Source organism: Engystomops pustulosus, chromosome 3, assembly GCF_040894005.1.
Source record: "Engystomops pustulosus chromosome 3, aEngPut4.maternal, whole genome shotgun sequence".
NCBI classification, from domain to species: domain Eukaryota; kingdom Metazoa; phylum Chordata; class Amphibia; order Anura; family Leptodactylidae; genus Engystomops; species Engystomops pustulosus.
Window position 1 is genome coordinate 19,285,163 of NC_092413.1, and position 25,076 is coordinate 19,310,238.

General features: G+C 44.2%; 2 protein-coding genes across 5 annotated transcripts in view; both read left to right on the top strand.

Annotated features, from left to right (window-relative positions):
* BICRAL (BICRA like chromatin remodeling complex associated protein) overlaps positions 1-11,509 on the top strand; it is a 32,197-nt gene extending 20,688 nt beyond the window's left edge. The window contains exons 7-13 of one of the 3 annotated variants that reach the window (XM_072140217.1): positions 1,537-1,612; positions 3,341-3,420; positions 4,023-4,084; positions 4,170-4,315; positions 5,392-5,486; positions 5,855-5,957; positions 7,913-11,507. In XM_072140217.1, coding sequence (XP_071996318.1) covers positions 1,537-1,612; positions 3,341-3,420; positions 4,023-4,084; positions 4,170-4,315; positions 5,392-5,486; positions 5,855-5,957; positions 7,913-8,685 — 1,335 coding nt within the window. In that variant the 3' untranslated portion in view covers positions 8,686-11,507. Of the gene's footprint in view, positions 1-1,536; positions 1,613-3,340; positions 3,421-4,022; positions 4,085-4,169; positions 4,316-5,391; positions 5,487-5,854; positions 5,958-7,912 lie in introns of all 3 variants that reach the window. The other 2 variants (XM_072140219.1, XM_072140220.1) reach the window with 2 other exon arrangements.
* The window catches only part of LOC140121060 (uncharacterized), a 325,444-nt gene that overhangs the window by 287,364 nt on the left and 13,004 nt on the right, over positions 1-25,076 (top strand). The window lies entirely within an intron of this gene.

Consider the following 25,076-nt stretch of genomic DNA (forward strand, 5'->3'; position numbering starts at 1 on the left):
TACTGATTTTACTGCATGGAGGATTTCTGGATTAAAACTGACATACGGCTTCATCTGGAGTTACATTTGGGTTTCAAATGGGTTGTACCAACTTTGATTGTTGCCCCCTATCTGCGGGTCCGCAGCTGTTCATAAGAATTGATCCCAGCAGTTCACAAGAAACCATTTTCACTATCGAGTGGAGCAGGACAAGTTGCTCCATTAAGTAGCGTAGGAGTGTGAGAAATTGGTGAGCACAGTATCTCTGACACTGTAGTGAATGGGAGTGCTTAAGATAACTGAGCGCTGTGCTTGTCATTATCCGCCACTCCTGTGGTATCGATTGGATACACATTTCACCTGCCGCTCTATCAATTAGTGAGAACAGCTCCCTATTTTCGTCAACTGCAGAGGTACGTTTCCAGCAGTCGGACCCCACAGATCAGATTGTTATCAAAGTTGTTATAACCCCTTTAGAGGAGGTGTGCTGAGGTTTCAAAACATGGCATGCTTTCTTCCAAAATTAGCGTAGTCCCTGATCACGGCTTGTGCCAGTATTGCAGCTCAGCTGTATAGAAATGAATGGAGCATAGCTGCAATACCACACATCACCTATGGTCTGGTATGGAACTGTTTTGGAAGAATGCAGACACATTTTCAAGCCCTGGACAACCCCTTTAATTCACCCATTGCCGGACTTGGTCAACAATATATTCCAAGTCTGTTCAGAGATGTGAAGTAAGGTATATTTCAAACATTTATATGTATTCATCCTTGGTTACTGTCTGCAATATAATTCAACAATATTTTGATAATTACAAACTTCAGAGCTGAAATCTCCAAGGAGTTCACTGTCTGCCAAGAGCAGAAATCTCTGATGATCCAATGTGTCAGACCCTGTACTGGGATCTCATGTACAGTAAGAAAAACAAATTGTATAAATAGATCTGGAGGCAGAACAATTCGCTGATCTGGCAGAATTGTGAGTGCAGCTTGGGACTTTAAAGAAAATCTACCATTTGATTGGATGCATTATGAAGCAAACATACCTTGAGAATGCTTGTAGCTACACTGATGCAGAAACATATCTTGTTTAATCCCCCAGTTGAGTGGTTTTGCTGAAAAAAACAATTATAAAATTCAGGACCTTGGGAAAGCTGGATCCACATTACACATAATACACAATTGATTATTCTGCCTGGCAGGGAGAACAGTGGTGCAGTGCATAACTAATGTACAAGGAAAAGCACTGAGCACAGGCACAGAAGCGATAGAACTTCATTATCATAATTTTATAATTGTTTTTTGAAGCAAAACCACTCAGCACAGGGATTAAACAAGATATGTATCTGCATCAGTGTAGCTACAACATTCTCAAGGGATGCTTGCTTGATAATGCATCAAATCATATGGTAGGTTTCCTTTAATACAGATGTCACTGATGATTGCTGCAAATGACAAGATTAAATATTTAAATACAGTGACTTGACTTTTTTGTTGCTAACATAAAGTTACATAGTGATGGACATTACCCTATGTTGTACTTCTTTGTTCTAGAATCAGAAGACGTTTCAGAATCATCATTCAGCTGGTTTATTAATGAAAAACCAAGAAGGTCAGTCAAATATCCCAGGTATAGTGTGTCCTTTTACATGACTAGGTATCAGATCGTTTGTAATGAGTGCTACTTACACAACCTGTCCTCATTATGTAAGACAATGGGGCACATTTACTTACCCGGTCCAGTCGCGATCCAGCGGCGCGTTCTCTGCTCTGGATTCGGGTCCGGACGGGATTTATGAATGTAGTTCTTCCGCCGTCCACCAGGTGGCGCTGCTGCGCTGAAAGTCATCTCATCGCGCTGGAATGCACCATCTCGGACCAGGTGAAGGTAAGCGCTCCCCAAGCGACACTTTTTCGGTTTTTAAATGCGGCGGTTTTTCCGAATACGTCGGGTTTTCGTTCGGCCACGCCCCCCGATTTCCGTCGCGCGCATGCCGGTGCCGATGCGCCACAATCCGATCGCGTGCGCCACAATCCCGGGGCAATTCAGGTACAATCGGCGCAAATCGGAAATATTCGGGTAACACGTCGGGAAAACGCGAATCGGGCCCTTAGTAAATGACCCCCAATAAGAAGTGTCATTTGGACCAGGTCCACATGGTACAGGTAAGGTAACAGAAGTAAGAAAAATATATATAGTGGCCTCATTGATCAATACTAACAGATAAAGTGACATATAAAGTTTATCACTTCTGCATGTGGTTTGAACGGTTTGTCCACTTTCAGCAAATAATTGATGTTGTTTGTATAATGAAAAGTTATACAACTTTCCAATAAACGGTTTTCTAGATCTCTGCTTGCTGTCATTGTACAGTAAGCTTCCTTGTTTACTCCCTGTGGAAATAAACCATTCCCTGTCATGTGATGTCACACAGGTGCACGGCTCGTTATATTCCTGGTCATGTGATGTCACACAGGTGCACGGCTCGTTATATTCCTGGTCATGTGATGTCACACAGGTGCACGGCTCATTATATCCCCAGTCATGTGATGTCACACAGGTGCACTGCTCATTATATCCATGGTCATGTGATGTCACACAGGTGCACGGCTCGTTATATTCCTGGTCATGTGATGTCACACAGGTGCACGGCTCGTTATATTCCTGGTCATGTGATGTCACACAGGTGCACGGCTCGTTATATTCCTGATCATGTGATGTCACACAGGTGCACAGCTCATTATATCCCCAGTCATGTGATGTCACACAGGTGCACTGCTCATTATATCCATGGTCATGTGATGTCACACAGGTGCACGGTTTGCCATAACACGCAGATCTGATTTCTCTCTGTAATATAATGAGATGTGCACCTGTGTGACATCACATGACCAGGGATGTAATAAGACATGCACCTATGCCATCACATGACCAGGGAGCGGATCCCGGGTGAGCGCAGGGACCGGAGCAGGTGGGGGGAGGGGTCAGCACTCTTCACCCCCCTCCAAAGGCAGACAAGCTACTGCCCGACTTGGTCACTGTGCGCTCACCTCACCTTGTCTAGGAGCCATATCAGTCTATGGGGGCCGTGACCTGGTCGCAGATCACGTATAATTTTTTATGTCTTGCTCACGGTGCGGTATGTATTGCTCATTGATATGAATGCGGCCAAGTGTTACCCGTATGAAAATGGTGCAGGTAGCATATCGCCGTTTTCATATGTTTGTGTAAAGAGGCCTAATTTAGTAAGTGAGAAACCTACGCACTACTTACCGGTGAACAGTGAGTGGTTACCACAACATGTAATAGCGCTATTAAAGCTTATCAATGTATAAAAAAAGATTTCTGTTTTTGCAGATCACGGTGCTGGAAGTAAACAGCTACATCATCATTTATCATTGTCGAAAGAAGCTCTGATGGCACTGCAGAATACGGAGGTAAATACTAACTTAAAATATATTCGTGGAAGTACGCACACATATATATAGTCTATATAAAGTATAAAATATAGAAACAGTTAGCCAACCTACAGTAAATACAATTTTAACAGTTCAATTATTCTATTAAAGGGAACCTGTCATCAGGAGAGTTTTTATGGTAAAACTGTGCCCTGTGTCCCATGGGAGTGGCCAGTGAGGAGTGGCGCAGACATGTATGACGTCCTGAGGGGAGAAGCGACCGGGAAGGGGAGGAGATATGGGGGAGATGGGAGGTTTTTCATTATTTGGAATCGATGCATGATAGAGCGGTTTCCAAAAGGTGGCGACGGGGGCACTACTCCTCACTGGCCACTCCCATGGGACATGGGACACAGCCCTGCATACAAAAAGGTAAACTTTCATCTAACTTATCTTTTTTTCCAGAAAAAGCCAGTTGTACAATAAAAACTCTTTGGCAATGTGTTCACTATTCTCTATGGGGGCATGAGGGAACAAGAAAAAGAGCTTCTGATGACAGGTTCCCTTTAACAACACATGTCCTGATTAGGCGGCAGAAAATCTTCTTAAAAAAATGATTTAATATTCTGTTTTATTAATAGATTGAAGGGCGCCCTGGTTTACTGAGGAGACCGGTCACAAAACAACTTACTAAAGAAGCCCTGTAGGTGTAAAGTATTTCTGTCTTTCATTAGGTACAATTATTGTGTCCTAAACTCTTGAATGTAATTCCCCCCCCTCCCCCCCAGTTTTCTTCAACATTTGCGTAAAGAACAGGAATGCTCCCTGCAGCCAGATAGAAGCAAATTCCAGTCTTTGGACAATGTGTGTGAAAGGCTTTTCCCATACCATGTATTTCAAGGATCACTGCCCTCTGACGAGGATCTGCTACAAGGTGGGTCGCCACTATATAATAATAATTCTTTATTTATACAGCGCACACATATTATGCAGCGCTGTGCAGAAATTGCCAAATTGGCCCCTGTCCCCAATGCAGCTCACAATCTAATCAACCTACCAGTATGTTTTGGAGTGTGGGAGGAAACTGGAGGACCCGGAGGAAACCCACGCAAACACGGAAAGAACATACAAACTCTTTGCAGATGTTGACCCTGGGACTTGAACCCAGGACCCCAGCGCTGCAGACCTGAGCTTCTTTTAGTTTCTTATGCCCTGGTTTTTACAAAAAAAAAAAAAGAGACCGGGGACCATAGACGTTAATTTAGCCTGAAGCCCCCAGGATCATTTCCATAATTTTTAAAGTCTTTTTTTTGTAAAAGCCAGGAAATAAGAAACTAAACGAAGAATGATCCTGCCAGAGGGGACGCACACCAGTACGTCAGTGTGCATGTTTTACAGTCCTTCTTCCTGGTGGTAGATGTCCTTTAGGGGGTTTTCCCACAAAACAAGTGTATAGGGCCTAACTGATTGGTGGGGCTCTCAGTGATGGGTCCCCCACAAATCATGAGAACAGGGGGTCCAATAGGGTCCGAGGTACCACCTTCGGGCTCTTCGCCGCGGAACTCATCTCGGGGAACGATGAGGGGTCCGATGGAAGTACCTTGGACCACTGTTTTCGTGAGCTGTGGGGGACCCCAGGGGCCAGGGTGGAGTAGGGAAAAAAAAAGATGACACATATTTACTCTGTTCCATTTCCCGCTTCACTCTAGTCCTTCTCGTTCAAGCCTGCATCTGGCCAGATATTTGGGAAATGGGAGGGGTCTCCCTGTACCAGGGAGCCACAAAAGAGATGTAGGAAGATGTAGGGAAGGGACATCCCTACCTGGTGGGGGGCGGGGCAGTCATTAGATGAAGCGGGTCCTGTTAGGTCTATGAGTGTGTGTTAATATCACGAAGATTAAGGAATAAAAGGGTTTTTGTTGGTTTTGATATGTGCTCAGACCAGTTACTAGAACTCTTCAAAAAATGTTTGCGCTGTTTATAGCTCATCATCCTTATTTTATTTTCCAGTGGATAATGAATTTGAGACTGCCGCTACCCATCTTTTAAAGAAGACCCAGGCGATGCTCAACAAGTACCACTTACTGCTATTAGAAGATGCAATGGTGTGTAATGTAGATACAGTTTTATAGAAGTCTGTGTTGTGTCTGAGTTTCTAAAGTGTAAGGCTACATTCACACCAACGCGTGACCGTGACTCGTTGGCGGACGGGAGAGGAGGAGGGGGTGAGCGCTGCTCGCCCCCACCCCTCTCCATAGAGATACACGAGCACAGCGCCATATTACAGGAAAAGATAGGACATGTCCTATCTTTTCCCAGGCATGGGGCAGCACGGTGCCAGACGTGTGCTGCATCGTACCGCGCCGGGGGACGTATATACGTTCTGTATGTATCACTTCTAGCAAAAAGCAGTAGATGCACCAATATCTGTAATATTTGTTAAAGGACTCTGTTGTCTGTGTCATTACTGTAGCGGATCACGCCCTCCGCAGAGATGGTGATGTTAGACCGAATGTTCAACCAGGAGGAAAGAGCCACACTCACACGGGAGAAGCGGATGGCGTTGGTCGACCCTGGTGAGTTTTATACCAGAATCTGTAGATTTTGGACAGGAGAGGGAATGTGTCTCCCTTGCATGTGTGTGAAGGCCATACTTACGTCTGATAAATGAGTTGGCAAAAAAAGTAAGTTTTACTTGATGGAATAAAGGTAAAATGTGCCTCCAGCGATGCCTTTTAGAAGGTCACATCTGGCTTTCATGAATCCTTGTGACATAACTTATGATTGAGCCACAATATCAAATATTTTCCGTATGTATGAAATTCAGTGGTGTGACTTATTCCCTGTACAAGGTCGCTATTATTCTTAAAGGAAATCTTCCTTCAAAATTCATCATGATAAACCAGGGACAGTGAGAGACTGTGATAATCTACTTTTATATTTGTTATCCATGGCCTTCTTTCTTCTATAATCAACTTATGAAATCATTTTAATGAATCTGCATGACTCTGGGGTGGGGGTGTTACCATAGCCCTTCCATGCTGCAGACTCACACTGTGCAGGAGCACTTGCCCACTCCCACTACGTGCTGAAACTTCTGAGATTACATCAGGCAAAGGTAAGTGCAGAGGGGGGGCGGCAGTATAACTGTCTGTAAAGCTACAGCACGAAGGGGTTCTGGTATCTTTGGATAAGAAATATAAGAAGATTCCCACAGTCACGGTGCCTGGATCTATGAGTAATGTCCCTGGTTTATCCTGAGGGTAGATTACCTTTAACGGTGGAACTGAAGGCATAGTTTTCTGTTTTCCTTCTAGAAAAAAACTAAATTATTCGCTTTTCTTGAAGTATGTATGAGATGACATTAATAATAACCAATATAAAGATGATAGAATGATAGCTGAGAGAAAATACACTTTTAAAAGGTAAGAGAGAGTTCCCTAATCCTTGTTAGTTACCCTGGGCAGAGAAGCTCTATATCTTATGCTATATTTTTTATATGTTCAAAATGATCCCAAAGCGGCTGGGCATAGAAGACAGAGAGGTGGTCTGATGGTTGTGCAATATGAGTACAATTGATGATATTACATGTAGATTTGTATATGCCTAAATTTACCTTTATACATTATGATGCAAAGTGCAAGCAGGAGGAATGAAATCCACAGGAGTCTCTTGAGTGACAGATGACAGGCAAGCTGACCCATTAGAGCCTATATGCTTAATGAGGGAAACCTTTCACTTCCACTGTCAGGATAACATGAGTGACTGTGGTTTGCATAATTAGCAAAGAAAGTACCGTAAATGAAGGTCAGAACTAAATATGTCACCAGGAAAGATTTTCACATTTAGTTAGCTGACCTTTCTGCCTGTACGTCTGGGATGGCTGTAGCAGAATATACTTGGCAAGGTAAGTTTGTGATAATATGGCTGCCAACGGTAGCCATAAATAAAATCCCAAATCATAATCTATGTTCACAGGAGGACAATTTTTTAGGGTTTTTCTGGGCTGTGTATATTTATTCTCTTTCACTTAATGACAACGCTGACCTCTATCACACATTCTGGATAGACCTATTCTCTACAGGACAGTCAACGTTGCCTTGCGAGCCCTAAGTCTGCTGATCATCAGTGTTCCCAGGCTCCAGTGATTATACATTCAACCATGTCCTATGGTCCTAAATATGTATGGTCCAAAAAACTCCATTAGAGGCCACGTTCACACGTTTCACTTGCACTGCATTTTGAAACGCAATTCAAGTGCATCCACAAATGCGTTTAGACCTAAATGCTCAGGTTTGGAAACTAGCATCACATTTTTTGCCGGTTTGCAAGGGAATAGCTGTGCTTTTGGTTGCCGAATGCAGTCATTTAGGTCTAAACGCCTCTATGTTAGGGAGCAGCTCCAATCTGAAGCACTTCAAGCGCAGTTTGTGAACACGGTCTAAAATTTGTCAAAATTTTTTTGAAATATGCATCTATGCTCAGAATGAACTGTTAAGAGTTGTGATAAAACACGTCCTCTTTTCCACAGATGGCTACTTGTCGGAGTTTTGCTGCATTGGTAAATTTGAAGAACACTCAGATGAGAAGGTTCTCAGCAGTCAGGATCCAGACCCAGATCCAGACCCAAACTTATCAGATGATTGTCCGATGGTTGATGATTCTGAAGACAAGTCAAGTGTGGGTAACGTACAAGACGCCCCACTATCAGTGCCTAAGAACAATTCAGCATCACATAAACCCAATGACCCCTCCGAGGATAAAGAACGCCTTAACACAGATAGTAAGTTGACGTGTACAAGTCTTTTACCGCAAAAGCAACTTTTTGTTAGCCTTTATAAACTGAAGCGCAAGTACACCGAGTGTTCTCCAGATCCCGACGCTTCGTGTCAGACGTCTAAGAAGTCAGAACCTGTTGCCAATGTTCCGATTACAGAACCTGTTTCTAGCTCAGATAAGGAGACGGGTGATGTAGGACATTCCCGGGGGAAAGCGGCAGGACCTTCACAAGACGCCGCCTGCAAACTAAGAGATGTCTCCAACGCAAGCCCTGGAAAACCTTGCAAAACGTCAAGCGAGACAGTAAAGGCGACGGTCAGAAACGTCCTGGAACTGAAACTGAGCGCAAAGCACTTCAAAAGTGACACTTCCGGGAGCAATTCATCAGATTTACAATTTGTTAAACCGTCGCCCCCATCACTGGAGGAGAACTGCACGGACAAACCCATTTCTGATTCTAGAGAAGGCGCGACAGAAACTGATTCGGTTTTAGAAGCGGCTGTAAATAGTATATTACATTGCTAGAGGACAAGGTTCACATTTGTCTGTGGGATGCATGCCACCCGTGACTGGAGAGCGATAGTGACTTCATTCACAAGCCAGAATGACAGCGGCTCACGGCGGCCATTACTGAATGAAAGCAAGCCTGCTATAGACAATCAGGATGGATCTGGAGAAGCAGGTCTCGTTAGTGATACAAGGATTTACACAATATCTGTTCTCTTTTTTTTTTTTGCACATTTTCATTAAAGATGCAATCTCTGTTGCAAATCCGATGCAGCTTTATTTCTTTAGCGTCAGGTGAAACACTGCCACATAGAAGAGACAGAGTTCCTTCCATATTGTGAGACATATTCTGCATATGTTGCATTTCCTAATTCACAGTGTAACCCCTTTCTTTACGTCTAACGTTTACCTATTTATTTATTTTTCTTACTGATGATGTTTCTTTTGTAGTGGAAATCAACTACAGAGCCAAGTACTTCAAGATCACATTGTGAGCAAGAGGAAGCAGAGCTGCAGTGTAAATCATGGGGGAGAGAAAGAGGCATAGCCTTTGCCTTTAATAAGACAGGAGGTGGGTTTTAAACTACCTCATGGTTTCCAGGTACATCATATTAAGGGTTTATCCATTAATATGAGATTGTGTGGGATGTGACACCTAGTGGCCCCCAACATTACATAGTGAATGGATCCAGTCCAGAACAAATAGCCTGCAACACAATAGACTGAGCTATCCACTTCTGGTTCTGTCCACTATGTAGCAGAGCTGGCTGCAGAAGTACATATTTGCTGAATGACAGGCTGCCGGGTAAGGCTCCCCCATAAATCTCATATTAAAGTTATTTTTTATTGAACTAATGTATCCCTTATCCATAGAGAGGATGATAAATATCTGATTGTCTGAGATGGTTTGACTATGATCAATAGAATAAAGTACCGCAAGTCCCTCTCAGCTGCCCTGTACTGCAGTACAAGTCTTCCAAGATCGTCTTGTCTTCCTGCACACCAGCCTGGAAGTCCCATAAAAGTCAGTAGAGTTCATGTCCAGATTCTTCCTGAGCTCCATTGATTTCTATAGGACTTCTGGGACCGCTTGCAGGAAGAGCTGATCCCTGTAGTCCAGTGTTGTATAGGGAAGATGAGGGAAACCTGTGAACCCCTAATGTGCCTTTTGCGGGGGACGCCTTGCAATCAGACATTTATTTTCTTTCTAATGGATGTTGTTGTATTAAGTTAGCAAGTTAACCCCTATGCTCAGGATTGGGGATAACAAATTGATTGACGAGGGTCCAATGACTGGGAGCCTGATATTTCCATTTTTATTAATGGGTAGAGCCACAAGTCGATCATGCGTCTTACTTCTCAATTCATTAATACTTCTCTGTTATCTCTGACGCTCACTAAGACAGTGAATGTGAGTGGTGGAGATACCCCAGTGCTGTGTAGTGGATAGGGATTAACTTGCTAACTTGTTTCAGATCCTTTAAATAAAAAAAATAAAAAAATGATGGATAAGCCTTTAATATGTTATGCCTGGAAAATTCCTTTGATAAGAGCATCATAAAGCCAACAAAATAAAATCGGCCAAGGGTGCGAACACACATGGCGTTTTGACACCGTTTTTGGCCTGTTTTTAAGCAGTCGGTAAAAAAACGCATGCATTTTAAAAAAAAAAAGTTTTTCTCAATTACCTTAATTAACACTGGTCAAAAACGGATGCGTTTTCAAAAAACACGTGCGTTTTTCAAAAACTCATGCGTTTTTTAACGGACTGCTTAAAAACAGGCCAAAAACGGGTTCAAAACGCCACGTGTGACCGCAGCCTAAGTTCTACGCAGCAGGCAGTGACTTACATACTATTAACAACACCTAATAATAATAAAGGAATTATAATTATTAATTAACACCTCTAATTTTAGAATTATAACCCCAATTTGGCTTGAGAGATTGCACCTTTACTGAAATGTTATAGAAGTGCCCCAACAAGTTTTTGCGTCCAGAGACTCTTTGTACCATAGAACATTTATCATACAGAATAGATTAGGAGTCGATCACTTTCTCTGTAGCGTTGCGTGTGTATCCCCTGTGTCCTGCACATGTTTCGGATGGTTTATTGTGTATGATGCACATGAGAATCCTCTCTGTTGTAAGCAATACATTGTAGCACATTTCATACATAGAAGTGCAGCTCATTGTTACTGATCATAGCAGGAGAGGACATTGCTTATTCCTCCCACAGTCTGGGGGCCGTCAGTCCAGATCTGACCATAGACACGATGGTAACGATTCACATGTAAATAGATTAATAGCAATAATTGTTAAAAGGAACGGAAATAACCAAACATAGAAATTCTGTTTTATGCCATCACATGGACTTGGTTTTTCTGTGCAACCTGTAGTCTGTGTGAAGAATATCACGGCTATTCCATGACTTATTTTTTGCTAAAATTGCCAGAAATATGAACCCTGTCTAGACTTAAAAGTCCATAGCTAAATGGGTTGGCCAAATTTACATGTTACAGGGTAAGTATAAGACCCTATTAGGGTCATCCATATTATACCTACCCTGTTAAAGTTTGATGTTTGCTGCAGGGAGCTGAGGGTCATGTGACCCCTGGTCAGCAGGACATTGGACTTCTTGTGTCCTTCCAGCTTACTTTGGATGGAGTGGGCCATGTTTTGCCTCAATTACAGATTGGTTTGGGGTCGATACCCAACAACCCATAAAGATCAACAGAGGAAAACTGAGAATGGTACAGAAAACAGACAGCGCCGTTTTCATTGTAGTGGCTGAAACAAGTCACTGCATTCAAATGCATCTGCACTGAACAACTCTGACCACTACACAGAGAATGGCGCTGACTGTTTCCTGTTTCATTCTATTGTGGGGGAGGGGGGGTGACCACAACAATCTAATATTGCTTTATCTATTCCATTAATATTTTATCCAGAGAAAGCCCTTTAAGCATAGAGAGAGCCTGCACAGGGCTGACCTTTATGCCGCATTCACATGTGGTGCTGGAATTGCGTTTACAGTGCGTTTGCGTTATTGCAATGTAATTGCAATTCAAATGTCATGTGTGAACACGGCCTTAGCATCTGCTTGGACTCCCCTTCTAGTAAGTACGTCCTTTGTTCTGCTTCACATCTCAGTTAAAGGCTCCAACTAAAATCCATAAGGCGTTTATACCCATTGGGGCACATTTACTTACCCGGTCCAGTCGCGATCCCGCGGTGCGTTGTCCGACGCTGATTCGGGTCTGCCGGGATTCACCAAGGTCGTGCGCCCGATATCCACCAGGTGTCACTGCTGGGCCGAGGTCCTGCTTCTTCCCGGTGCATGTAAGAGCTGATCTTGCGACACAATTTCCTTTTTAAATTCCGCGTTTTTTCCGAATCCGTCGGGTTGTCCGACAGCCACGCCCCCCCCCCCCAATTTCTGTCGCGTGAAAGCCGGCACCGATGCAACACAATCGGTGCGCCAAAAACCCAGGGGGCAAAATGGCGCAAATCGGTAATTTTCTGGAAACCCGTCGAGAATGAGCGATACGGGCCCTTAGTAAATGAGCCCCATTGTCTTTACATCTAATGTAAGCCTGACGTTAACACAGTGTAAACACATAGTAAACTTTGCCTCAAGTGGTTGTCTCAGCCCATACACTGAGCAACGTCTAGGACACGCTGTTAATACTGATCATTAGGGGTCCGATCCTAAGATGCTAGGACACTGGAGAACCTTTGTCTCTTTCCTACTCCTTTCCTCATATTGACCATTACAGATTATGACTATGTGACCTCTGGAAGAAGCCATATTACTTGCTTCTAGCGATCACTGATGTAGTCACAATCGCGGTTTCAGAAGTTGATGGCATATCCTAACAACATTAGGTATTAGATAAGTATCTGTAAACTATCTATCACATAGAATACTATACCCGTCATTTCACACAACTTTCTAGGGATTCCTCCGTATCCATAAGTTTCCAACTGGCCAGGGGGAAGATCTTTCAGTCTGTGAGCGGTTTATGTCTCTGGAAAAGTTGCTCTGTGGGTGTTAAATGGACCTTGTTGGTGTTAGCCACATTTTCATATACAGGCGTTCCCCTACTTAAGAACACCCGACTTACAGACGACCCCTAGTTACAATCTGGATTTTGGTAACTTACTGTACTTTAGTCCTAGGCTACAATGATCAGCTGCAACAGTTATAAATGATGTCTACAATGAAGCTTTATTGTTAATCCTGGTTCTTATGACAACCCAACATTTTTAAAATACAATTTTGACAGACACCCAAAAATTTTTGGCTGGGGTTACAATTATACAAACCTACAGACCCTATCTTGTATGTAACCCGGGGACTGCCTGTATTGATAAATTGTGACTTTACTCACAATTCACCTTTAGGGTGAAGACATACATGGCGTTTTTGGGCCATTTTTGGGCCGTTTTTACTAACTGCGTTTTCAGATCGTAAAAAACGCATGCGTTAAAAAACGCATCCGGTTTTTAAAAACGCATGCGTTTTTGAAAACGCATGCATTTTTGTCCGTTTTTCCGTATTTGCGCAATAAAAACGGACAAAAACGGATGCGTTTTCAAAAAACGCATGCGTTTTTAAAAACCGGATGCGTTTTTTAACGCATGCGTTTTTTACTATCTGAAAACGCACTTAGTAAAAACGGCCCAAAAACGCCATGTGTGTCTTCACCCTTACAGTCTACTGACTGGCCCCATTGTCCTCCATGTGGCTGCACAGATCAGATCTGATCTCAGCCACTAATACTTGCACAACATAATTTGTCACAGTCCCTATCTAGTTCATAGGTGCAATTGTCTAAATTTGGAGATGAAATTATAATTTTTGCAATTGAGTCATAACATCAAGATGATAAGTATTTAGAAAATAAAAGTTTTGTTATCATGGCAATTACATACTGAAGAGTAGAACGTAGGAGGTGAGCGGTTGTATGAAGGATCTTCTAATGACAGCTCTGCCTTGTATTAGACTCTGTTCACATCAGCTTTGGGATATCTGTTTATTATCAAGGCCCATCTGTTTCCTAATGGATCCTAATGACCATTAAAGGGGGTTTCCATCTTATATATATTTATGACCTCTCAATAGAATAGGTGATTAAAGGGGTCTTCTGATTTCAGCAAAAACATGATATTGTTTGTATGATGAAAAGACCTTTTTCAAATAAACATTTTGTATCAATTTCTCACAGTTTTCTAGATCTCTTCTTGCTGTCTCCCAACAGGAATCTTCCGTGTTTACTTCCTCTCGTGCACTCAGGTGCATGTCTAATTATATCCCTGGTCATGTGATGTCACTCAGGTGCACGGCTAATTATATCGCTGGTCATGTGATGTCACTCAGGTGCACGGCTAATTATATCGCTGGTCATGTGATGTCACTCAGGTGCACGGCTAATTATATCGCTGGTCATGTGATGTCACACAGGTGCACGGCTCGTTATATTCCTGTTCATGTGATGTCACACAGGTGCATGGCTCGTTATATTCCTGTTCATGTGATGTCACACAGGTGCACGGCTAATTATATCGCTGGTCATGTAATGTCACACAGGTGCATGGCTCGTTATATTCCTGGTCATGTGATGTCACACAGGTGCACGTCTAATTATATCGCTGGTCATGTGATGTCACTCAGGTGCACGTCTAATTATATCGCTGGTCATGTGATGTCACTAAGGTGCACGGCTAATTATATCGCTGGTCATGTGATGTCACACAGGTGCACGGCTCGTTATATTCCTGTTCATGTGATGTCACACAGGTGCACGGCTAATTATATCGCTGGTCATGTGATGTCACACAGGTGCATGGCTCGTTATATTCCTGTTCATGTGATGTCACACAGGTGCACGGCTAATTATATCGCTGGTCATGTGATGTCACACAGGTACACGGCTCGTTATATTCCTGGTCATGTGATGTCACACAGGTGCACGGCTAATTATATTGCTGGTCATGTGATGTCACACAGGTGCATGGCTCGTTATATTCCTGTTCATGTGATGTCACTCAGGTGCACGTCTAATTATATTGCTGGTCATGTGATGTCACACAGGTGCTCGGCTCGTTATATCCCTGGTCATGTGATGTCACACAGGTGCACGGCTCCTTAAATTCCTGTTCATGTGATGTCACACAGGTGCACGGCTCCTTATATTCCTGTTCATGTGATGTCACACAGGTGCACGGCTCTTTATATCCCTGGTCATGTGATGTCACACAGGTGCACGGCTCTTTATATCCCTGGTCATGTGATGTCACACAGGTGCACGGCTCTTTATATCCCTGGTCATGTGATGTCACACAGGTGCTCGGCTCGTTATATCCCTGGTCATGTGATGTCACACAGGTGCACGGCTCTTTAAATTCCTGTTCATGTGATGTCACACAGGTGCACGGCTCCTTATATTCCTGTTCATGTGATGTCACACAGGTGCACGGCTCTTTATATCCCTGGTCATGTGATGTCACACAGGTGCACGGCTCTTTATATCCCTGGTCATGTGATGTCACACAGGTGCACGGCTCGTTATATCCCTGGTCATGTGATGTCACACAGGTGCTCGGCTTGTTATATCCCTGGTCATGTGATGTCACACAGGTGCACGGCTCCTTAAATTCCTGTTCATGTGATGTCACACAGGTGCACGGCTCTTTATATCCCTGGTCATGTGATGTCACACAGGTACACTGCTCATTATATCCCTGGTCATGTGATGTCACACAGGTGCGCGGCTCGTTTTATCCCGTTATGACTAGGGAAATAATGACATCACATGACCCGGTATATAATGAGCTGTGCACCTGTGTGACATCACATGACCAGAGGTATAACCAGCCTTTTTATCCACAGGAAGTAAACAATGAATATTCCTATAGAATGACAGCAAGCAGAGATCTAGAAAGTGAGGAATAAGAAGACTACATCCCGTTGCCTGGCTCTATGAGTGTCGCTGGTTTATCCATGCTCGGTTTTGATGGTAGATTCTCTTTAATGTTGTCGGCCAGGAATCACTATTGATGGCCTATCCAGAGATAATCTCCCAGAGATCATGGAGCCGGCTACTATCAGATAATGATGGCCCATACCAGTCCAACTCATTCAAACTCCACCTACAGGGCCACAATAATGGGGTCACCCCTGAAGACAATCCCATTCCATACACCATAGTGTAAATGTTCTACTCCTTATATATCTGGAGATATTATCACATTATCAGTCTATAGACTTTATTCAGCGGTTTCAGGTTGATTCTGCTAGATGAAGCGAGAGCCAAAATGTGAGTCCGTAGATGAATGTTTGTGTAGTACTCCGTGTATGTGTTTCTGTCTCTTAAAGGGATCAAGTGTAACTATTAAAGGCATTATGAAAAGTCCTGGCTTATGGTTGAGGGCTTATTAGTTATACTTGTCCCCCGGTAGCTGCCCCAGAGTTATAATAGTCATTTGTCAAAAAGTTACATGGGGATTTTTGGATTCCTGCTTTTTTCCTACATCTCTGTATATACCCAGCACATAGAGCGAGGTCTGATAGGTTCCCTTGACAGGATTTTGTCATTAGATTTCACCCCGTTAAGCTACTGGTCCTCTTTCGTAGGGATGAAATATCCTTTCCAGAATTCCCGATTTTGTGTGACATTTCACCCGTTTACCTATTAAAAAATCTCCTCCAAAGTCATGTGACAATGAGCAGAGAAGAGTCATATTTTGTCTGAGATGCGTTAAGTCTTGAGGCTGCAGAGGGAATGTTACTTCAGACACCCCTATCTTCATTTCTATAGTATCTAGGAATGTTTTTTTTTAGCGTTTTTTTAAAGATAAGACTCTCATCTTTCAAATCACATTAGGCTTGTGCTTCTGTGAGCTACAAAACCGGAGATACGGGCGGTTAAAAACATAGCTAGGAATGGGAAAGATGAGATTCTTATCTTTCATATGATACTGTTTGTAGCTGCTATAAAACTGAAGGTTGGGGCGTCCCTTGTTGCCTCTTAACATGACTCGTCTCTGGCGAAATATGACTCTTCTCTCATGGCTTTAGAGGAGTTTTTTTTTCTAGGTAATCGGGTGAGATTTCACATTAAAGAGGGAATTCTAGGAAGGACATTTCATCCTCTTCCTGAGGGGACTTCTAGTTTAAAGGACACCTACCACCAGGATGAAGGACTGTATGTAAATGAGCCTGACAGGGTCCAGGTTCCATTGACACCTATTAAGCCTGGAGCTCCTCAGGCTCATTTGCATACAGCCCTTCATCCTGGTGGTAGATGCCCTTTAATGTTGTAAATTCTGGTGACACGTTCTTTTTGAGATCGGTTTACTGTCATCATATGCTGCCTTTATACATTGCTGATTATGTTTAGTGAGCAGATCTACTTTATTGTCTTGAAATCTGTTTTGGATATTACTACATGAGACGATAGCGGCCGTAGTTGACGGAAAAGGAATGTGGGAAACCCTCTCACTATCCCATGCGATCTTGTTGGACGTTCACATCAATCATTTTTTGTTTTGATTTGTGCCAAGTTTATGGAAACATTTGGATTATTTTGTAACGTTGTAACATTTCGATGTTCTAAAGGTAATGTCAGTTCTATGTGTATAGTCACATGACCATGATTCATCATATACACATATATGGGGTCCCTGGTCACATAATGAGACATATAACGGATCCTCATGATCCTGGTCCAAGACCCAGATGAGAATAAAGTTGAATGGACTCACAACAGTAATGCACAACAGACCGGACCTCTCCTCTCATAACAATTAGGGACCCAGTGCTAACCATCCTGTGAATATAAAGTGATTATTAAGTGACAACCCCTTTAACAGTAACCAACCCCTTTAACTAATACTGACCAAATCTGCAATGTGTGAATACAGCCTAGAACTGGCCTCAATGGACAATTTATCAAGGTCTTTTTTTTCCCACCAAAAGTGAATATAACCAAAATCTATGGGGACTAACGCACCCTAATGGCTGGAAGATCAGGAGCGGACATTCATGTAGATAGAATTCCAATCTTCTCTCACTCTGGTTATGAGGAAGGTCAGGGAAGGGTTTAGCTGGTAACTATCTACAGTAGGGTTAGTTTTAGAGGTCTTCTTCATCTGATTAGAGGTCTTGATAATTAATAAATTCACTAGTCTTCATTCTGGGACTATGTCAGCTCTTGGCTATGTAACCAGTAGAGTCTCCATCTCACTAAAAAACCTTCATTGGACATAGAATAGGGACTATGAGGAAACTTTTGAGGATGAAAATTGCTTTCTTTCTTGCTTTTCACAGACATTTAAGAACAACCCCTGCCTTATATCTGTTGTTGTCTTCCCAGCTTTATTTTCTTCATTTACTTTCCTCTTGAGATGGTGTCCTCTGAGGTGATCTGAGATGGTGTTCCATGCACTGACCTGAGATGGTGTCCCATGAGCTGACCTGAGATGGTGTCCCATGAGACTACCTGAGATGGTGTCCCATGAACTGACCTGAGATGGTGTCCCATGAGACTACCTGAGATGGTGTCCTTTGAGGTGATCTGAGATGGTGTCCCATGAGACGACCTGAGATGGTGTCCCATGAACTGACCTGAGATGGTGTCCCATGAGACTACCTGAGATGGTGTCCCATGAACTGACCTGAGATGGTGTCCCATGAGCTGACCTGAGATGGTGTCCTTTGAGGTGATCTGAGATGGTGTCCCATGAGCTGACCTGAGATGGTGTCCCATGAGCTGACCTGAGATGGTGTCCTTTGAGGTGATCTGAGATGGTGTCCCATGAACTGACCTGAGATGGTGTCCCATGAGCTGACCTGAGATGGTGTCCTTTGAGGTGATCTGAGATGGTGTCCCATGAGCTGACCTGAGATGGTGTCCCATGAGCTGACCTGAGATGGTGTCCTTTGAGGTGATCTGAGATGGTGTCCCATGAACTGACCTGAGATGGTGTCCCATGAACTGACCTGAGATGGTGTCCCATGAACTGACCTGAGATGGTGTCCCATGAGACTACCTGAGATGGTGTCCCATGAGACTACCTGAGATGGTGTCCCATGAGCTGACCTGAGATGGTGTCCCATGAGACTACCTGAGATGGTGTCCCATGAGCTGACCTGAGATGGTGTCCCATGAGCTGACCTGAGATGGTGTCCTTTGAGGTGATCTGAGATGGTGTCTCACAAGACGACCTGAGATGGCGTCCCACGAGCTGACCTGAGGTGGCGTCCCACGAGACGACCTGAGGTGGCGTCCCACGAGACGACCTGAGATGGCGTCCCACGAGACTACCTGAGATGGCGTCCCACGAGCTGACCTGAGATGGCGTCCCATGAGCTGACCTGTGATGATGTCCCACGAGATGACCTGAGATGGCGTCCCATGAACTGACCTGAGATGGTGTCCCACGAGACGACCTGACAGGGTGTCCTAGTCCCTACATACCATTCCCATCATACTGTCACAGCTTATCAGGGCATGTTGGGAGTTATAGTTTCCCTACAGCTGTAGACTGGAGGCTCATCATCTAGGTTACAGAAGAAAGAGGTAAATATCAGTTACTAAGACACAGGAAATCCTAATTTGGAAAAGCCCTCTGTTACCTTTCCCATCCTCCATTGCACACACCAGGCAGCCCCCTAGTACCAACCCCCATGAACTGACATTTCCTTTAAGAGACTTTAACCGGAGAAGCAGTAAATGTGTGAGCGGAGGCTTCGCCTTGTATTTCATTGATGTCATTTCCTGGGGTTTAACCCTTACTGATCTGCATTTGTTTGTATCGATTGTCTCATCAATTACTTTGTATACATTTTGTAAAAATATTTATAAAATGTTTTGTAAAAAAAAAAATAATGGAAAGACAAAAAACCCACAACTGCTAAGAAATTGCAGATTATTTTGTTACGTTTGAGTAAATGGTGTAAATCCAATGTTGTGCCTATGGTTGGAGATGTCTGGCTGTAACTTACACATTAAAATCATCGCTGCAATACAAGCAAAGACTGGGGAAAGCGTCCGCTCCGGAGCTGTGTGATATGTCTGTCTGTCTATGTATCTGTCTATATATCCATCCAAACAACCGTCCTGAGCAGATGGAGTCGCCCCCACCTGTATAAGAGTCACCTAAATCATGTCCGACCCCAGAACAGATCATAGTATCATAGTATATAAGGCTGGAAAATGACGCAAGTCCATCAAGTCCAACCTTTAACCATTAAATAAATGTTTTATCCCCATAACCCGTGATATTTTTTCTCTCCAGAAAGGCATCCAGGCCTCTCCTGAACATGTACATAGAGTCGGCCATAACAACCTCCTGTGGCAGAGAGTTCCATAGTCTCACTGCTCTTACAGTAAAGAACCTTTGTCTATGGTGATGGTAGAATCGCCTCTCCTCTAGGTGTAGAGGATGCCCCTCTCTATGGTGATGGTAGGACCACCTCTCCTCTAGGTGTAGAGGATGCCTCTGTCTATGGCGATGGTAGAACCGCCTCTCCTCTAGGTGTAGAGGATGCCCCCTGTCTATGGTGATGGTAGAATCGCCTCTCCTCTAGGTGTAGAGGATGCCCCCTGTCTATGGTGATGGTAGAACCTCCTCTCCTCTAGGTGTAGAGGATGCCCCCTGTCTATGGTGATGGTAGAACCACCTCTCCTCTAGGTGTAGAGGATGCCCCCTGTCTATGGTGATGGTAGAATCGCCTCTCCTCTAGGTGTAGAGGATTCCCCTGTCTATGGTGATGGGAGAACCTCCTCTCCTCTAGGTGTAGAGGATGCCCCCTGTCTATGGTGATGGTAGAACCTCCTCTCCTCTAGGTGTAGAGGATGCCCCCTGTCTATGGTGATGGTAGAACCTCCTCTCCTCTAGGTGTAGAGGATGTCCCCTGTCTATGGTGATGGAAGGACCTCCTCTCCTCTAGGTGTAGAGGATGCCTCCTGTCTATGGTGATGGTAGAACCTCCTCTCCTCTAGGTGTAGAGGATGCCCCCTGTCTATGGTGATGGTAGAACCTCCTCTCCTCTAGGTGTAGAGGATACCTCCTGTCTATGGTGATGGTAGAACCTTATATCCTCTAGGTGTAGAGGATGACCCCTGTCTATGGTGATGGTAGAACCTCCTCTCCTCTAGGTGTAGAGGATGCCCCCTGTCTATGGTGATGGTAGATACTCCTCTCCTCTAGGTGTAGAGGATGACCCCTGTCTATAGTGATGGTAGGACCTCCTCTCCTCTAGGTGTAGAGGATTCCCCTGTCTATGGTGATGGGAGAACCTCCTCTCCTCTAGGTGTAGAGGATGCCCCCTGTCTATGGTGATGGTAGAACCTCCTCTCCTCTAGGTGTAGAGGATGCCCCCTGTCTATGGTGATGGTAGAACCTCCTCTCCTCTAGGTGTAGAGGATGCCCCCTGTCTATGGTGATGGTAGAACCTCCTCTCCTCTAGGTGTAGAGGATGCCTCCTGTCTATGGTGATGGTAGAACCTCCTCTCCTCTAGGTGTATAGGATGCCCCCTGTCTATGGTGATGGTAGGACCTCCTCTCCTCTAGGTGTAGAGGATGCCCCCTGACTATGGTGATGGTAGAACCTCCTCTCCTCTAGGTGTAGAGGATGCCCCCTGTCTATGGTGATGGTAGAACCTCCTCTCCTCTAGGTGTAGATGATGCCCCCTGTCTATGGTGATGGTAGAACCTCCTCTCCTCTAGGTGTAGAGGATGCCTCCTGTCTATGGTGATGGTAGAACCACCTCTCCTCTAGGTGTAGAGGATGGCCCCTGTCTATGGTGATGGTAGAACCTCCTCTCCTCTAGGTGTAGAGGATGCCTCCTGTCTATGGTGATGGTAGAACCTCCTCTCCTCTAGGTGTAGAGGATGGCCCCTGTCTATGGTGATGGTAGAACCTCCTCTCCTCTAGGTGTAGAGGATGCCTCCTGTCTATGGTGATGGTAGAACCTCCTCTCCTCTAGGTGTAGAGGATGGCCCCTGTCTATGGTGATGGTAGAACCTCCTCTCCTCTAGGTGTAGAGGATGCCTCCTGTCTATGGTGATGGTAGAACCTCCTCTCCTCTAGGTGTAGAGGATGACCCCTGTCTATGGTGATGGTAGAACCTCCTCTCCTCTAGGTGTAGAGGATGCCTCCTGTCTATGGTGATGGTAGAACCTCCTCTCCTCTAGGTGTAGAGGATGACCCCTGTCTATGGTGATGGTAGAACCTCCTCTCCTCTAGGTGTAGAGGATGCCCCCTGTCTATGGTGATGGTAGATCCTCCTCTCCTCTAGGTGTAGAGGATGACCCCTGTCTATAGTGATGGTAGGACCTCCTCTCCTCTAGGTGTAGAGGATGTCCCCTGTCTATGGTGATGGTAGAACCTCCTCTCCTCTAGGTGTAGAGGATGCCTCCTGTCTATGGTGATGGTAGAGCCGCCTCTTCTCTAGGCGTAGAGGATGCCCCTGTCTATGGTGATGGTAGAACCTCCTCACCTCTAGGCGTAGAGGATGCCCCCTTGTCCTGGTCACAGGCCTAGGTATAAAAAGATCTTTGGAGAGATCCTTGTACTGTCCGTTCAGGTATTTGTACATTGTAATGAGGTCTCCCCTCAGTCGTCTTTTTTCTATACTGAATAATCCCAAATTTTGTAATCTGTCATTGTATTCTAATCCCCCCATTCCCCTAATAATCCTGGTTGCTCTCCTCTGCACCCGTTCCAGCTCTACTATATCCTTTTTATACACTGGTGCCCAAAACTGTACAAAATATTCCATGTGTGGTCTGACCAGGGATTTGTATAAGGGCAAAACTATGTCTTTATCATGAGAATCTATTCCTCTCTTGATACATCCCATAATTTTATTTGCTTTAGCAGCAGCCGCCTGGCTCTGGTCACTAAAATTAAGTTTACCATCCACCAATACCCCCAAGTCCTTTTCAGCTTCAGTTTTACTAAGTAATTGACCGTTTAGAACATAATTATACTTTTTGTTTCCATGGCCCAAGTGCATAACTTTACATTTATCTACATTAAACCTCATCAACCATTTCTCTGGCCACTCCTCAAGCTTCCACAAATCCCTCTGTAATGCTAAACTATCGACCTCAGTATTTATTACTTTACACAGCTTAGTATCATCTGCAAATATTGAAACTTGACTGTGTAAACCCACTACAAGGTCATTAATAAAAATATTAAAAAGAAGTGGCCCCAATACTGACCCCTGTGGCACTCCACTGGTAACATCAACCCAATCTGAGAATGTGCCATTAATGATGACCCTCTGTTTTCTATCACTAAGCCAATTACTTACCCAAATACACAGATTTTCTCCTACTCCCAGCAGTCTCATTTTATATACCAACCTTTTATGTGGCACGGTGTCAAATGCCTTTGAGAAGTCCAGATATACAACATCCACAGCGTCCCCCAGATCCAGTCTTGAACTTATCTCCTCGTAGAAACCAATCAGATTAGTCTGACAGGACCGATCTCTCATAAACCCATGCTGACGCTGGGTTATAAGGTTGTGCACAGTGAGATACTCCAGGATAGCATCTCTAACAAACCCCTCAAATATTTTCCCCACCACAGCAGTTAGACTCACGGGTCTGTAGTTTCCAGGATCGCTATTTGATCCTTTTTTGTATATTGGTACCACATTTGCTATGCGCCAGTCCTGTGGAACATAACCAGTCCTCAGTGAATCTTCAAATATTAAAAATAACGGTCTGTCTATCACGGTACATAGTTCATGCAGAACCCGGGGGTGTATGCCATCTGGCCCCGGTGATTTATCTATCTTAGTGGTTGCGAGGCGGCGCCGTACCTCTTCCTGGATTAAACTGTTGACATTATAAAAAGAATTTACATTATTCCTCATTGTGTCTTCCACCAGGGGATTTTCCTGGGTAAAGACAGTTGAGAAGGCGACATTCAGTAGATTTGCCCTTTCCTCATCTCCTTCCACCATGACCCCCATGTTATTTCTAAGGGGACCCACACTCTCTGTTTTTAGTTTCTTATCATTTATATACTTGAAAAATAATTTGGGATTATTTTTGCTCTCCCTGGCAATATTTCTCTCAGTCTCTATTTTTGCGGCCTTTGTCTGCTTTTTAGAGGATTTATTTTTCTCTCTATAATCCTGTAATGCCTCATCGCTACCTTCACGTTTTAGCACCTTAAACGCTTTATCTTTCTCGCTTATTGCTTTCATTACAAGACTAGTTAGCCACATAGGGTTTTTCTTGTTCCTCTTATGCTTTTTCCCATAAGATATGTGTTTCTCACAGGACTTTTTCAGAATATATGAGAAAACGTCCCATTTTTTGGGGGGGCTTTTGTCTTTGAAAACATTATCCCAGTCTATGCCTTTAAGGTCTTCCCTCAGTTGCTGAAGATTTGCCCTCCTGAAGTTTAGAGTGTTGGTTGCCCTTTCACTAACGCTCTTAGTAAAGCGTAATACAAAATCAATGATATTATGATCACTATTCCCCAGGTTCCCCCCAACCTGTAGTTTTGATACCCTATCAGGTCTGTTGGTAAAGATAAGGTCCAGCAGTGCCCCCCCTCTTGTTGGCTCCAGGACTAGCTGCGACAGGTAATTGTCTTTTGTTGTTGACAAAATACTAAAATAAATTCAGACATGTGGGCAGATACAATAGACCAATACCAAACACACCACAAACACGTATGGCACACGTCTCCCTTCCTGGTCACACACTTTCTACACTTATAAGCCGGACACATGTCACATGCACACAAGACACATTGGACACAACACACAACACACCGACACATGCCACGTACACAGGACACACTAAACACATGCCACGCACACACAAGACACACTGGACACATGCCATCCACGCAAGACACAGAAGACACATGCCACACACAAAACACACCGGACACACGGCACACACACACAAGGCACATCAGACACATGGCACACACACAAGAGACATGTAACACACAAGACACAGCAGACACATGCCACACAACCAAGACACAACAGACACATGCCACACAGACACAAGACACACTGGACACATGCCACACACACAAGACACAACAGACACATGCTTACACACACATAGGACACACTTGACACATACCACACGCACAATGGACACATGCCACACACACAAGACATACCAGACACATGCTTACACACACATAGGACACACTGGACACATACCACACACGCACACTGGACACATGCCATACACACACAAGACACACAGGACACATGCCACACACACACAAGACACACTGGACACATGCCACACACTCACTGGACACATGCCACGCACACACACTGGACACATGCCACACACACACAAGACACACCAGACACATGCTTACACACACATAGGAAACACTGGAC